At 35.0% G+C, this 16930-nt stretch overlaps 1 protein-coding gene across 1 annotated transcript; it reads left to right on the forward strand.

The window, feature by feature from the left end:
* Positions 1 to 8939: 8939 nt before the first annotated feature.
* LOC120331099 (ketohexokinase-like) lies at positions 8940 to 13901 on the forward strand. Its single transcript, XM_039398129.2, has 7 exons — positions 8940 to 9137; positions 9984 to 10133; positions 10332 to 10466; positions 10640 to 10712; positions 11092 to 11244; positions 12526 to 12614; positions 13458 to 13901. Exons 1-7 carry the CDS (start codon positions 9034 to 9036, stop codon positions 13720 to 13722), a joined length of 969 nt encoding a protein of 322 aa, XP_039254063.2. The 5' UTR covers positions 8940 to 9033; the 3' UTR covers positions 13723 to 13901.
* Positions 13902 to 16930: the final 3029 nt, after the last annotated feature.

The raw sequence follows: 16930 nt of genomic DNA on the forward strand, positions 1-16930 counted from the left end.
CACATAAAAAAAAAACGAATTTCATAGAGTTCACAGAAATTTGAAATACATAAACGTAATAGTTTTCTAGTGGGAAAGACAATATTCGACAATTTCAAAGCAATTGGTCTGGTAGTTAATGAGAAAGGCGATTTTATCATAACAATAAGCAAAGAACTCCACGAGCGATTTAGAGTTTAGACTGTAGCAATGTATGAAGTTTACCTACTAAATATAAAAAGATTAAATTATGTTGATTTAAATCAGTTAGAGTTAAAAATCAACTTGCATTTTTGCGAATAAACCGTCATTTATGAGGTCACGGTTAGAATAAGGTTGGTGTTATCTCAAATAGGTTTCACAAAACTGGAACTACACAGCGCACATAAATATTCCGCATACAAATGTTCAAGTATAAAATATACCATTCATATATATTATACAGCGCAATCAATTCAATTTTCAATCTAAGATCAACTACATCGGTGTCATCAAATATTCATCAAGAGTATGGCATCAAAAATTGCGAGATGTGATTGTGACATTTTTACTACTAGAGATCAACCGTGTTGAAATGTGTATTGATAATTTCCAATTTGTTGCGAAAATTTTTTTATACAGTAAACATCGTGGAACGCGACGACCAAAAGTCGTGATTGCTGCAAATCAATCAACCATATAGGTGAATTTTAAACAACCAGAAAAGCGTGGGAACAAACGAACTTTAACCTATTTAAAGTTAACATGAAGATGAAAACGATGAAACGTTGTTTATGCTATTTTAAAATAGGGTTTGAACATAAATGGTTGAGACTTTGTGTGATAAATAAGAATTGAAAAGGCTCATACCATAGATCGCAATTTAATACTTCGTTGGCCGAGATTTACAAGCATTAATTTCCAATATAAATTGTTTTGGGGCCCCAGGCAGTGATATATCTAGATACTGTACTGAATATGGAGTTCACGCTTCAACTTTCTCCTACAAGAATAGGATAGGATTTTCATATTTATCCCGGGGGACCGGGAGGAAAGCCGATAAGACGGCTTATCCATATGGCGAACCACGGCCTCTCGTCCGGTTACCATTCCAAGTCGGGTATGGGATTAGTTATATTGTTTGTTTTCGGAAGCATGGACTTGGTGGTGGAGGAAGCCGTAACCGACCAGCGGTTACGTGAACCAACCAACGACGGCGAGGAATCCAGCAATCGCACATAACCATCCCTGCATGAGATTCGAACCTGCGAAACCACGCAGAGTAATTAGAGGTGCGGTGGCGAGCGTATTCCTAACGCTTAGCCCGTTGAGCCACACCGCCGCGCCACAACAAACATTGTTAAATCATTAATTATATTTCAAAACGTTTTTGAATCAATAGGATCATTTAATATATAAATTAAAACAACAACAGTAAAACAAATGTAAAACAACAGAATTTTGAAAACGTTATTTATGGCTATTACTTCACATTAGGTATTCAATCCACAGTGTTTAAGTCTTCGAATCTATTGAAAGTGCGCTTCAGATGTATGACCATCGTAAGTCTTAAAAATTGATTTTTCGTGATAAAGTTACAAAATTCAGATATTCTATAATTCAATTTTTCGAAGGAATAGAAAACAACAACCCTACACGGTGTGTAATATTTTTTGACCGATAGCAAAGATTCTACTGTCAATGACAAAACAGCGTTAAATGGGTTTCATCAATTTCAGACACAAATTCGAACAATTTGATTAATTTATGGATTGGTGAATTCTACTCCGAACTTAAAAGCAAAATCATTTTGCATTAGTGCATGATGGAGTGAATTAAGCCTATTCGTTAATTTGTCAAGGGAACTATTCTTTCAAGATCCCACACGAAACTTTGCTCCAAATAAAATTTGTTTCGTACAAATTGATATGATTTAAAAAAAACTTCGTGAACCTTGGCACTTCATACAAAAGAAGTTTATTATAGTAAAATATATCGTCTACGACAGGGGTCGGCAACCTTTAGTTTCTCTCGGGGTTTAGGTTGCAAGTCATTGGCGGGCCGCACATATTTTTAGAAATGTGGAAAGACCGAACGGATGGTATATTTTATAATAAAATTCAAGCAGTGATATATCTCTCGAATAGAATGTAGATTTATTTCCTCATTGCATCTCATAAAATTCCATTTGAATATTTTCAGCGCCATTGAACCCTTTGCACTTAGCATCAACTTTTCTGCGTTTTGTTGCCATTTGCTTAATTATAATTAAATTATATGCTCATTAAACGAGTAATTGTGAAATATATAATTGTTAGGTTATAATATAATCTAGTCTAAAGAATATATTTGTCCAAACGGATGTTTTGTTACTATAATTTAATGAAGCGTCGCGGGCCGGATTATAGTACTATGCGGGCCGGATCTGGCCCGCGGGCCGTAGGTTGCCGAACCCTGGTCCACGACGTCACTGTAATGAACAACTTCATTAAGCAAAAACCTTCCTTCCAGCAAACCGTTATTTCATACACAGCATTTCTTTACAATTCGCTAAATCTTTAAAAATGATCAAAATCTTGTTCTGCCGTGTCCAAAACATTTCTTCAGGTATAAAAGTAAAGCTCACTTGGAACGGAGTAAAAAAATTGAAGAAATTTTGCAGAATATATACGAAACGATGCTACAAGAAGATGAGGTATGCTGGCGTTCAAAACATGTAGCACGCATTTTTGCGAAATCACTTCACGAATCCACTTAACGTCGCATGAGAACATTTTTGTCATCTGTCATGAAATTTGGGGTTAGAAGTTTGACTAAATATTCGACAACTCTGAACTGACGACTTTGGCCTGAAAACGAAATTTGATTGACTTGATTGTACACAATCAACTAACGCTCTCTTTCAGCGACTACCATAATACAACCTTTTGCTTTCCCGTATAACAGTGTGATGTGATAGTTTCGACGATTTTGAGCATTTCAGTATTCTCATGTTGTTCAATTGGTTTGACTAATTGATAAAGCATCCGCACAGGAAATGTTCGCTGCAAACGCGCGCAATAACAAATTTTTAATACTATTCGTCAAGGCAGTAATATAAAGGACGGCTTCCGAAAATTATGCCATACAAATTGTTTCTACAGAGAACGCAAAATGTATGACTATTTGATGCCTACTGCTTTTCATATGTTAGCGAAGGAGTTGGCTGTCAATATTAACAAACAAAATTGTGACGCCATGGCCCATCCCATGTTTAGCAAGATTTTATATGATTATTCAAATCACCCACATTCAAAGCTGAATCTTCAAAATAAATTCTCAAAATACCTATCGACATATAAATATCAAACAATCGATCACCTTGACTAATACGATCTAGGTATTAGACTGCTTTGTGGCAAATGATTGTCGAGCTTAAAGTTCTACATACAAAGCGAGTTGTTGAATAATATTTCCTTTTCGTAATACAACAAAGCGTGAGCAAATGACAATCATTGACAAATATAATTTTGAATTCAAACTACGCCTATACTGTGTACCTTACTTATGTTATATATAAGTTCGATATATCTCGGTATTCGATCCAAGTGAAATAATTTAACATCCAAAATTAACGAAGGCTCTTCACGGAATCTTGGTAACAAATTTTTACTTCCCATTCCCATCATTTCCAACACCAAAAATATTTAATTTAATCTCTGCAACGCTATATTATCTAGTAGGCTACATTGTCTTGTCACTACGTGCGTGCTATATACGTGAGATAAAATACAAGTTACATTTGTCATTTCGATTACTCTTTCCTTCCTTCAATTATACTAGAACTCATCCAAGCATGGTCTATATATTAGTATTTGAATATTTCATTCACTGACAAACAATGATATTTTACAAACATATCCCCTGTATTGAACATCCATTTCGATTTGCAAGTCTTTTAAATCGTAATATTGGTTATACGTTGCAAAGCTTGCAATGCAAATATAGGTTTATTTTCAATTACACTTTGTCGCATACCATACTTCAATATTTCAAAAAAAATTCGTCTTACTCTTTTTTAAGGAACACAATATTTTATAAAGGAGAATGCGATTTTGATAATTTGACATGCATAAATTTCAAAGTATTTTTTCATACACAAATTTACTGTTTTAAAATTTCTTGATTCACTACTTTCAACCTAGTAATTTCAACTCGCAGACTTTTCTATGTTAATCGAATGGCTCATCTATCCACTGGTAACTGTTTAAAATTCTTTGCACTGGTATTCTACACCACCATTTACGTCGACATATAATTTTGTCCTTCGGGGATTGATTTACAAGGAACTTTACGCACAAACAGTATGTCTTTACAAATACGAATTGGCGTCTACTTGAAGATTCCGAAAATACTAATAATAAACTCTACTAATTTAATCATGAATAAGGAATGGGATGAATGGACAAGGTGTGCTACGAATATTTATCCATCATGGATTGAAGTTGAATGAAACATGTTAAACACCTTATCATGAAATCAATCTTCCAACATAAATTACCAAACAATTTTCACCGTGTAAACGAAATTCAAGTCAACAACAGTTCGGACTTCAGCAAATTGAAATACAGTTTCATTTCTGAGATAAATATAGACAAGCGAGAAGAAGGATCAATTAGATTAGCTACTTTTTAATTTCTTCGAAAATCGATACCTTGTTATTGCAATGTTTGAGTTACGTTTATCAGTGATTTGTTTGACAAATGTGATTTTCTCAAACTATTTGCTGTAATGATCCTAACACGCGAAAAAGTGTTCGAAGACTGTTCATTTATTGTGCTCAAATCATGCTGAACTTCATACATCATGACTAAATCTATACTTTAATCTTTGAATGCGTCTTAACAATGTAATAACCAATTAAAGCCAATTAAACACTTAATGAACTTGTTTACATCATTTAAAAAACTTCAAGCTCAAGATCGACGCCGATATGGCCCATTCCCATTTCTCTTTTAAACTCCCCACAACCTAACGCCTCGCTACAAATTGTACCTTAAACAGACAACCTTATGGGAAACTTGAATTCGACTATGGAAAATAAATTAAATGTCCATAAATTATCTTTATAATTGAAAAAAGTTATCATTTTGATCAAATTTTACAGATTTAGAGACATCTGATGTGAACCCCCCAAATGGGAACCTTGATCTTGGTTAACCGCTCATCGTGTGAAAATCTAAATAGCTCGGCGAATTTGTTGTTGTTAGCTGAAGTAAGAAAGAATCTTTGCACTACGCTCCAATTGACTTAAATAGCTAAAAAATCGCTATGTCATTACTGAAATATAAGAATGAGATGGAGAGATTTATTTACACTAATCGAATTTATCGTGCTGAATCGAATCGAGCCGAACTAAAAATTATCAAAAGGTAAGTGATGACGAATGTTTATATTTATGTATAATAATTGTCGAAGTTATATATCGTTGAAGGTAGATATTTTTAATATTGACCAGATATTCTTACTATTGGCTACTCATTTTCAAATCAACCTGGACAGGCGACGGATAACATTTGGTCCTCACGGACCAAAGCTTACACACTTCGTGCAATAAATTAAACAAGCAAGAAAACTTTCTTATTTTGATTTGTCGTGTGCAACAGGGAGCAAATGCTTTAGCATATATAAATATTCCCGTAGATCCCCAGAGTAAATCCCATATATAGCTATATGTGACTTTGTTTGCTTCGCAATAAGAAATGTATTTTCAATGAAGTTACGAATAGGATTGGGTATAGACCAGGGGTGGGCAAGGTTTTCGAACCAGGGGTCAAAAATGTTACCCATCTAGTCTGGCGGGCCATGTGAGTGTGACGTAAAAAGTTACATTTTATGAACAACATTTACAGTGTTACAAAGCAAAGGTGGAAAACAAGCGTCCTGAGAAAACTAAATTTAACCACAATCTCAACAAATTTATTAGCTAAAAAATCTAAATTTGGTTGTCAGTTTGGTTGTGGCAGCATCATACGGGCCAGATTGAATTACCCAGCGGGTCAGATTTGGCCTGAAGGCCATACTTTGCCCAGGTCAGGTATAAACCCAAGCGCCATTTGAATGGCCTAAATCGTAGATTCCTGTTGGGACACCACGTACATGAATTTCAATTTTAGGGTAGCGCTATAAGTCGTGAACTGTTTTGTGACATCAAGCACATCTAACGACATTCTAATATATTGTGTTCTTCTCTTTGAAGTTTTGAACCACTAACGTGATTGCAATCCGTGATGTAACATGAGGAAGCGCACTGTGACGTTGCATTAGCTAATTTTTTTTATTATTTATTGGTACATGCACGCGTTTAATTAACGACACAAGCCATGGCTATGCAAGACACAAATAGTTGTTTCGATAAAAAAATCCTTAACTGCATGAGAACGATAGAACTTTTTCAAGCTGATCTTAATACCCGAAAGTTAGTTGAGGGTTCAATTCGTAATATTCCCAAACCGAGTCAAAATATTTTTATTACGTGTCGAGGTTTATCTACAAATTTAAAAATTGCATCTAACACAAAAAAGGGTCAATGGGTCACAAAAATCTCATTTAAATGATCATTCAAGTCATGCCAAAGCCTTTCTATCGCCTAAAAAACTAAAATTTCCGCGGTGTCAATCAAGACATTATGCGCAAGACTAATGCAAGTCAAATATGACAACGCTAGATATCTAAGGACTGCCACTTACTTTCGTGCGTACGTTTATAATCTTTCACACCTCGTAGATTCAATATTACTGTCTAAGTTAACTTGGCCAAGTAAATGTGATTCAAGAAGCTCTCTGCAGCCATTCATAACCCCAAGTATTTTGCTACGATTCCGGCTATGCTCTAACAAATAAGGAGCTATCTATTATGTTGCAATTCGATTGACAGCGCACAGATTGGACACGCTTTGTGAGTTTTGACGTCGTATGAACGACACAAAGTTGCTGAACAACGAAGCAGAAGCTTCTGTTTCAAGCGAGAGCAAGAATTCAAAAATCGAAAACCATTCAAAGGTGGGGAACCGTACGTGAGGTAATGGCGTTTTCCGCTTTGTTGAATACACGGGACACAATGTATGTATTTTTTGAATACGTACTCCACATTGATCAACATGAAAATATGTGATAGATTATGAAATTTTTAAAAGAGAGTAGAAAATTTAATAGGGCTGAGCAATTCAACTATTCTACCAATATTTTTAACTATCGTTTGTTTGAATGAGAACGTTTGATTTAACCGATAACTGATTATGTGCCAACAAAATGATTTAAATATCTGTGTAATCCAGACGTAACTTCGAAAAACAATGAAATTTGGAAATAACCGCTTTGGCAACGTCTTCATTTTTTGTTCCAATATCTTCGATGAACACATTCCAAGAATACGATCTTCAAATTTGATGCTTGAAATTATGGCGTATCAATGTTCAGCCAAAAAAGCGATCGATACTTCGGCGATACATACTAAAATCAAAAGGACGTACAGTATAATAAATGTATATTTAATACCAATCAAATTTTACCAAAATAAAAATGCGAATTTTGATATATAATACTTAAATTAAGATTATTGAAACTATTGCTCTAACAAAATTTACTGAAGTCAAAAATTATAATATTTCCAATAACTTTGTGGTCAGTGTCTTTTGCATTTCTTTCTACATATTTCTGTTGCTATCAATTTCTATATCATGGAGTAAACGATGATCCATCGACTTTTCTTCCTTTTGTCATTCGTACATTTGTACAGTGTCGTATCTACATAGGAAATGGACATCTATGCGGATTCAATCGTTGTAATTAGCCTCCAACTATGGAGACAAAAATTCATCAAATGTTAGTACCCAGAATCGATCTGCGGGTCCCACGACATTTCACTTTAGTTTTAAAATGATCGATGTCTCGAATGACCGCAATGCATGATATATTAAGATTGTAAATTTAATTAAATGGCGTTTCAAAAATCTCATAGTGAAGACACGTAGGGAAGAATAAAAAAGAATTTGAATTAGAGAAGAATTTGAATAAAACACCACGCGTTCAATTGTAGAAAAGCTCGATTGCATTATTATATGCAATGGCCTAGTATGCACTTTAATTATATCGTGACTAAATGCCTGGTTAATTTTACCGGGTCTGCAAATTACTCATCCTCGAACACAGAAGGTCGAATCAAATGCGTTTTGTTTTAAATGATGTGTAAATGAAGAGAACTTGGATATTTTGTATTGAACTGCAGGTCCTTTCTTCTTGTTTACTTTATACTTGGGATCCGTATGTGGTAATTGCCACAAGGATACGAGATAGTATTAAAGTGATAAGTAAAAATAACATGATCTCTTTCAACGAAATGGTAAATATTTTATATACTTATATATATAGTATATACTTACCATTTCGTTGAAAGAGATCATGTTATTTTTAAATGAAGAGAGTTTGCGTTTACAACACATACTTTAGCAAACAAATCGTTTACTTTCATTATTTTCTCCCGCTGTTTGAATAAAAAAAGAAATATCTTCAGTTGCGCCAGTCGTTGCAGGCTTGTAGTTGCCAAAATTGACGATAGTTCATGCAAATATCGCGTAGTCTTGTGTAAATGAGATGTATTGTACGTGACAATCTCACAACCAACCAATTATAAGAGAATAAATAGCAAAATAATATTAACTTGTAATCCAATTGCCTACAATCACCAGACAACTGGCATATCCCTGAAATGCAATGTAATAATCAAGCTCTCAAATAACTTGAACACTGTACCTGTGAGAAATATCATTTCATTAAAAATGTTAAAATTAGGTATTGCGGGGAAACTTTGCTAATACGAGTAAAGCGTTCTTAAATGGAACATAATTATTATTTGAGACTACACGTACGAAATACGCCGGAAGTAAGCTTGAGAGGGTTCATCTCTGTCCGCAAAATGGTGACGACATATCTCGCAATTTGCTTGTCAAAGCAAATGAAGCGTGGTATTGGTGCAGTACAGAGCAACACGAGTTCGCACTGAAAACTTCATTCCACTTTTTCGGACTAAATCTCAAGAATGTCTTTCGTGAAATCTTCAAAGTATGTTCTTAGTGTTGGGCAAATATGTGCCGACTTGATAACAATATGCGAGTCATACCCCGAAGAAGATCTTCAAGTTTGGTAAGACTTTACATTATTGTACTAACTTCCGCGTCAGGCTTTGAGCTAGCCTGAACCCTGAATATTGTGTGGTATATAAAATCTGGTTCCATTACATTTGAACCCACGTACATTTGAACCCATGACAATTGCACCTGTATGCTATTGCACCTATGGAATTTTTTTTGTTTTTCGGATAGTTGAACCCATACTAACCCTAACCCATGGGTTTAAGCACCCGCAAGTAGATTTAACCTGTGGATATACACATGGGTTCAAATGTACGTGGGTTCAAATGTACGGTCACCATAAAATCTATATGTCTGTATTCTGTATATTATACTATATTATCTATTTTTCTGGCGATTCCACTGTTCAGCAAATTTGAGCCTTGAAAGATCGCAGCCCTTGTTTCTAATAACGTTTAATGTAGATGAATGAATTTTGAAACAGAAAACTCCCGAACCTGATTGCATAGTCTTCTGCGAACATTGTTAAACATAATTGAACATATTAATTTTCAAACCAATGGTTACTTTTATCAACCAAAAGTCCATACACTCCATTTACATGTTCACGACGTTGAAATAAATATTTACCCAAAGCCCATATTTGAGTTGTTTACCGAGTGTCGCTGCGGAATACGCATTGAGTACTAATCATCTTGCCGCGATCTAATTTCACCGTAAATATGTCGAGTTTTTAGCGTCGTCATAATAATAATAACAAGAACGTTGCATGCATAATGCGACTGGAAGTGGTCACATAATGCAGTTGATTGGTCGTAGTTTGTCGCCGTTATGATTATTGAACGAACATTACAAAATTCCCTCTATAGACACATTTACTATTGTTATCAATAATTAGTGCTCAAGCCCAATATTGGCAGAGAGGTGGAAATGCCGGAAACTTTGCTGAAGTTATTTCTCATCTTGGTAATAAAGTTGAATTCATGGGAACTTTTCCTGACATGAGTAAGATGAAACAATCTATTATGGGAGGTATTGCGGAAGCCAGGTACGCACCATTACAACTAATTGCATTTATTTTGTAATTAAACGGTTTTAGATCAATTTGACCTGATCAAGAATTTTCGAGACGTCAAAAAATTGATGTAATTGATACCAAGAATTCTTCGATTCAGGAAAATCACGTTATTACCATTTTTCTCATTGCTGGAATCATTAAAACGAATAACATTATAAAAATATTCAGATACTGCTTGGCAGAACTCGATCGAGCCCGTGTTAGTTACGAACATCTTGCTTTCCGGGATTGTCAAAGCTTCCCTTCAACATCAAGTGTATTGAGTAAAACAACCGGAACTCGTACTATTGCCCATTACAGGGGGTAAGAGATACTTCAGGGTCTGTATAAAGTTTTGCACCATTATGTTGAAGCTCCAATATTGCCGAATGTTGTCATATTGAATAAATCTTTCCAGTTCGTTATTTTATAAAAAAAAAAATATTGATAATTGCAATAGTAGAAGTAGTCCAATTATTACTTGCTTTTATTACCAGACCGCTGGATGAATTAACCATAGAAGATTTTGCTGTTCTTGATTTAAACAAATATTGTTGGATACATTTTGAGGTAAATATATATACAGTATGAGATTTTAGATTTCATACTTTACTGTAAACTGTGTTTACATAATTTACCTTGGTAATACACTTTTATTGTTTTTGAATTGTTATTATTTAACTACAACTCACTGAGGGTAAATATATGCATTGAACAAAGTTGTAAAAACGATGAAAAATATTATATATAATGTCACACTAAAATATAATAGTGTTAGTAATAGTGTTATATTAAGAATAATCCCAAGTTTGGAGGTTTTCTTGGAAATCTTCTTTTTGTGGGGCTTGACCTGCGTCGAATAACTATATATATAAGATTTGGTCGATAATTTTTTTCCAATTATAGCTCTCATATTCATATATGTATCCACTTGCACTATTGTTTCTAGGGAAGAAAAAATGGCGATGTCATGGAGAAAGAAATCGAAATAATTCAACAACATAATTCAACTAAAAAGTTGGAGGATCGAGTATCGGTGTCCGTGGAACTCGAATTGCCAGAACACGCATCACTCGCTAAATTAATTCCCTTAGCGGATATGGTAAATACCAAAATTTTTGTGTATTATATATTTTTTTAAATGTTTTTGCAGAAGAGGCAAACATCGATCGTTTAATAGGCATATTAATCAAGACAGCATTACAAATATTAGATAGGTCTGTACTTTGTAGATAGGACTGCGGATGATATAAGATATAGTAGTTGTGTTGCCAAATGTCCATATATTGGTAACATATAAATAAAAAGCCGTATCACCTTGCAAGGTACACGAGTTGAATTCCAAATTATAACTACATCAAAAGTAAGTTAACGAAGACATTTCTTGAACGCGGCCGGGATCACGTCATCATATTTCACGGCCCATGGCATAAAACGTTTGCATGGTAAATTTGTTATTGTTTATGCTATTATTATATGCGGAAATGAATCGGACAACAACCTTTTTTCGTTGCATTTAAACACATGCTTCAACAATGCTCAGTGTACTTGCTACACGTATACGACTGACTATCCTTGAATATCAAGGGCCGCAAACGTTTTACTGTAAACTTTGAACACTTTAAAGGGGGCGTGAAAACAAAATAATTAGGAATACTCTTTTTAGTGGCAATGCCACGCTAATATTAGATTAAACAGACATTACAATATAATTGTAAACTTCCGCGATTCGGATGAATTCGCAATAATTCGAGTCGCACTTCACGATTCAAAAGACGTGTCTTCGGGTTTTATACCCAATTAAAATCAAAAGAATATTTTGTTCAAAACTATATTCAACAAACAAACATTGAATTTCATTGAATCAGGACAAAATGCCACGACATGCGTGCCGCCCTTTTCTAAAGTCGGGAACTGTTAATTTTGGCACATACAATTTGTCCGTTTAAAAACCTAAGAATGGGCATTTCGTGCTTTTGAGCGATGTCTACGGAAAAAATCAAACATCAAAATATTGTAGAAAAAACAACAATCTATTTGAATAAACAAATCACTATTTTACAAATTCAACTTACAGAAGTATTGGTTGATTTTCAGGTTAAATTTCAGGGCATCTTAATTGGTCGAAAAAAAGTTTTTTATTATTTGGAATATCGCTTTAATACAGCATTGATTATCAACTGCTCGTCGTAACGTATTGTGTTTTCATCGCTACCGTTCTACGTCGAACTACAAGTATGATAAATTACCCGTTCATTTATTGTATTTGTGTAGTTCGTGTGCGGTGTTTAAATAACAATTATTGAAGAAGCCAAAGATCGAATCGTTGAGGCTCATTTAATATTCATATGTGGAAGAGTAAAAAAAAATTTCCTTCTGACAGATCATCATCAGCAGATATTTCGCTCGTCATTTGGGATTTCAATCTGCCATAGAATGCGTTGCAAAATTGCGTCATCAATTGAAAAAAGGGTAAGGCCTTTAAAAAAAAACCACGTCATATACGCAATCTTGAGTTGCTACTTCATCTCAGAGTTTAGTTCTTTATATTATTGGATATGTAATGATCAACGTATAGTGGCATGTGTTTTGATGGAAACGAACTTGATTGTTTGATGCCCCATAAATAATGCCTGGATACAAACTCACAATATTAAAAGAGTTTCCGTCTGTGACGTTAACATTATCTATTATTATTATGATAATAAAAATGCCCGGAATTTCACTTCTAATTTGGGAGTATGAGTTCGTGTTGGTGTGTGGAACATCGTAAAAAAAGAATTGAAGCGTCAATGTGTTAATCCGACGAATCCGACCAAATACGCCTAAGTCATGACACAGAGGTAACGAATTTATAATTCGGACGTTGGAGCTTGTGTTCATGATGATGCTTGTGAACTGAGTATTCAGCTTGTGAGCTGGTGTATTCTGGGCAAATTATAAATTTGGTAAATCAGTGTTGAAAAATAGTACTAGTTTGTGTCTCACTACGAAATGCCACAAAATCTCTCTTCAAAATTATATGTTAAAAAGATAGCACGCTTCGCCCATGGCGACATGGACATATTTCTTCTCTCAGTGTCACATATCATGGTTTTCATTGTGTAATAATATCCATTGATTGTGTTCACTGCGTGTCATTTACAAGTACGTTTGTTCCCCACTGGCAAACGCCTCAGGGCGAATGACCCACCGCTTGCTAGTGGGCAAGTTCGGATCGCCCGAACAACTGGCATAGAGTAACATGTTTGTCAGGAATATTATCAAGAAATCATTCAACGATAAGTTTTCAATTTGATTTTTGTTTTGTTGCAGTGGAGACATTGTCTGCTCGTGGGGGCATCTCGGTGCAGCTCACGCAAGAAACGTTCCAGATAACATTGAGCAACTTGTACAAGCTGTGAAACCAGAAAGAGTTCTTGATACTCTCGGGGCTGGAGATACGTTCCAAGCTTCTCTGGTACATGCTAGATTAAACGGATTGGATCTCAACAGCACTGTACTGTTTGCATGTGAAGTCGCCAGCAAGAAAGTTGCTTCAATTGGGTACAACAGTGTTATCGGGTTGGGTATAAATTAGAAAGAAAGTTGCAGATAATTGGATGCGATAGCGTAACCAGCGTAATTGAATTGATTTTTATATTACAACAAATCACCCATCTCACCTCAATTTCATTTACACATATTATATTGTTTCTGTAACATTTTACATCAATGTACTAAACTTATTGTAATTTCATAATTGGAAGATAAGAACAATTGTTTGTGTATTCATTTGCAACTACTCTTGGGGCTGCCAGTTATATACCAGCTGTGTTTTAAGAAGATAATTTCTAAATATTGTATGGCATGCCCAAGTCTCTGCTTTCTCCTTTGACAAGCTTTGATGAGAAAAACGCGATAGGCCTGATATCCGTAAATTGCATAAATTTCGCTATGGATATCGCTACGGTAACGCCCAGGTCATAGAGTTGCTAAAAATATCTTTGGTTCAATGGCGGCCGAGCAGTATGGAATAAAAACTATTCCCTTTCGGTTACGAAAAAGTTTTTGGTGGAATACCGGGTCCAACAGGACTTCTAGTATCTTCTGGCATCTCTAAACTAGTGAAGTTGAAATCGATTGGTTCATTAGTTGCGGACAAAAACGATTTTTTCTGACAATTACAATTTGACAAAACAATTTATAGACCGACTTGATGTCTAATGAAGCTTTTTACGGGTGACAAACTACTCCACACTAATTATCCATGAATGCCGAATAAAGCTTTAAAATATACATGTAACGAAGAAAACGTTTATGCTCTAGTTTCTGCCATTTTACAATGCACCCAGAGAATTATATGGTCCATATGATACTTGGGGTGTATCACTTGAAGTTGGATTTGAGATACTCGTGCTCTTATATTTTTAATACTTATCGACTGAGTGAGAACAAATGGATGTTAATTTTAATTGAAGGTTTATATGATGGGAAGAATTTATTAGGTGCGATATAATTATTGGTCAGTTGCATTGTATAGATTCTTCAGACCAGTGCTTTTCAACCTTTTTGGTGGAGCGGGACCCCGATGTAACATTCCAGATACTCGAGAAACCCTCGTGTAATTGTTCATCTGCTTTATAAACATTCATTTTAGGTTTTAAACAATTTGTGCACATTTGCAAAATAATCGCATGATTTGTAATTGTAAATTCAATCTTAAAATCTCAACTCTAATCGAAATCGTGGCGTCGAAGCTGAGCGTCCAAACAAACAGAGGTTACGTTCTAAACATGATGCTAGACGTCCGAACATTCAAAAATGCGAAAAGTGAAGTTTGAAACCATGTGTCCAAATATATAGAAAAAAACGGACCTCCATTACCTAGTGCGGTGGGTGTCAGGCCCGCTTCGATTTTTTGTTTTGGACTCAATCCCCATAGTCGAAATTTGGTGTTCCGTGACTTGTCAATTTTGATTCTGGCAGGCAGATTTGGGCCCAAAACGTAGGCATGACCTATAATATAGGATAATACTGGTCCAAATCCCAATTTATAGCTTTATCTACAGTCTTCACAATTAGGGTTTTGTTTTTTATCAATTCTAAAAAAAACATCGTGTTTTAAAACAAAGGCTTGTTTTAAATCAATTTTTTTCTGTATTTTTTATTGAAATACCACTTGCATCGCCGCGATACTACGCCAAAACGTTGCATTCTGGCAGCTGCACACGAAGCCGGAATTATAATTTCAAAAATGTCAGTAATTTTTTTTATTTTGACTTTTACCACTATTGCGTACATTTATCGCCACTTTATATCTCCACCAAAGTCACAAGATTTACCCGGAATGTTTAGCCGAGATATCAGAGAGACGTTTTGAGTAAGAAAAATCATGAAAATTAGCTCACGAGCCTACTACAAAAGCAATTCGATCAAGTGCAGCCCTTTCGCAAAACGAGTGGGTTGCGATAATGAAGAATATGCTTATATCAGCGGTAATCTACTGATATGAACAATAAGACACCCTAACTTAACCTATGTTAATTGTAAGAGTCCTCCTCAACTAATCTGTTATGAAGCCATAATATGAATATCGAGGTCATGTCTTGACATTTCTCTCATAAAATGAAGTCATTGTTACGGTTAATACTGTTCGGTTAATATATGCTTAGCATACTTTGTTTTTTACGATTGAAGTGAGTTTTGCAAGGTCATACAAACTCATTTACTCGATGGCATTTCAATTTTCACAAGATGGTTTCATCGCAGCAGGGTCGTTCACGTAATGGCTTATCGGTTGCGTATTACTGCGCAAACCACTGAACTATAGCTTGAGAAGGTGTGCATGAGCCTCCATCGATATTTGTGGGATATATTGGAAATAAGAGGCGCTTGGCAAGTTTTTACATCCATTTTTCTCCAACCTATTTAATACAAAAAAATCAAATGGTACAGCCATTTTGAACAAAACAGGCAAAAAAAACTCGATTTAAAACAATTGTTTTAAAAACAATTCTTTTTGAACAAATCCCTATTCACAATAAATCTCACATCTAGATCGCCTTTGATTTGTATCCTTGGCAGTGGTTGTTATCAACAGCGCTTGACTTTCCATACTAGCGATTGTTTCTGGTGTATTGAAACATATCAATGACAGAAGTTGTTTTGCAGTTGATCTACTCATTCTACTGAATATGTTTACCATATAGGTAGGCTGACAGTCCCGGATTTGACAAGCTGTCCCGGCGTCCCGTCCGGTGTCCCAGTTATGCGGTAGGGAACAATTTTTTTTATATAAGTTTTTTTTTTAATGGAAGCATCCAATTTATCTATGATTAACTAGTTAACAGAGGGAGAGAGAACTGCTGTTTTGTTGTGTCATAAGTAATGACACAGCATGAGAGATGTTTATTGCGATAATTTGACACCCAACGTTAACTGCCCTGCCAATAAATTATCAAAATGCCAGAGGGAGGCGTAGAATAACGAGATCAATATTGTTTTCTTCAAACTAAAAAAAAACTGTGCGGCTCATTAACTTTTTAACTGAAGTTAATTCCGTGGATACTTTGTCCGTTTGCGTAGAAAGTCTTGTTGTCAAAATGTATATATAAACTTTTCAAATTTTACTGTTCAGGTAACAGAGCAGGTATCATTCTGCGATTTTGTCATTATGAGTAAAACTATTGGAGTATGGCAACCGCAGGTGTCTCTCTTATGTCGATTATTGAAATGTTCGAATAATTAACTGCTCTTATAAAAAAATTGGCGACTCCGCGTATGAATTAAATCATAGCTAATTTGAT

The sequence above is a fragment of the Styela clava genome, chromosome 6 (genome assembly GCF_964204865.1).
Source record: "Styela clava chromosome 6, kaStyClav1.hap1.2, whole genome shotgun sequence".
Taxonomy (NCBI): domain Eukaryota; kingdom Metazoa; phylum Chordata; class Ascidiacea; order Stolidobranchia; family Styelidae; genus Styela; species Styela clava.

What these genes read in the sequence shown, in the direction of transcription:
- LOC120331099 (XM_039398129.2), top strand. Translation starts at nt 9,034, where the DNA reads ATGTCTTTCGTGAAATCTTCAAAGTATGTTCTTAGTGTTGGGCAAATA. An exon ending in ACTATTGCCCATTACAGGGG is followed by an intron (nt 10,467 to 10,639) that starts GTAAGAGATACT and finishes TTTTATTACCAG; the next exon opens with ACCGCTGGATGAATTAACCA. An exon ending in TAATTCCCTTAGCGGATATG is followed by an intron (nt 11,245 to 12,525) that starts GTAAATACCAAA and finishes TCCTTCTGACAG; the next exon opens with ATCATCATCAGCAGATATTT.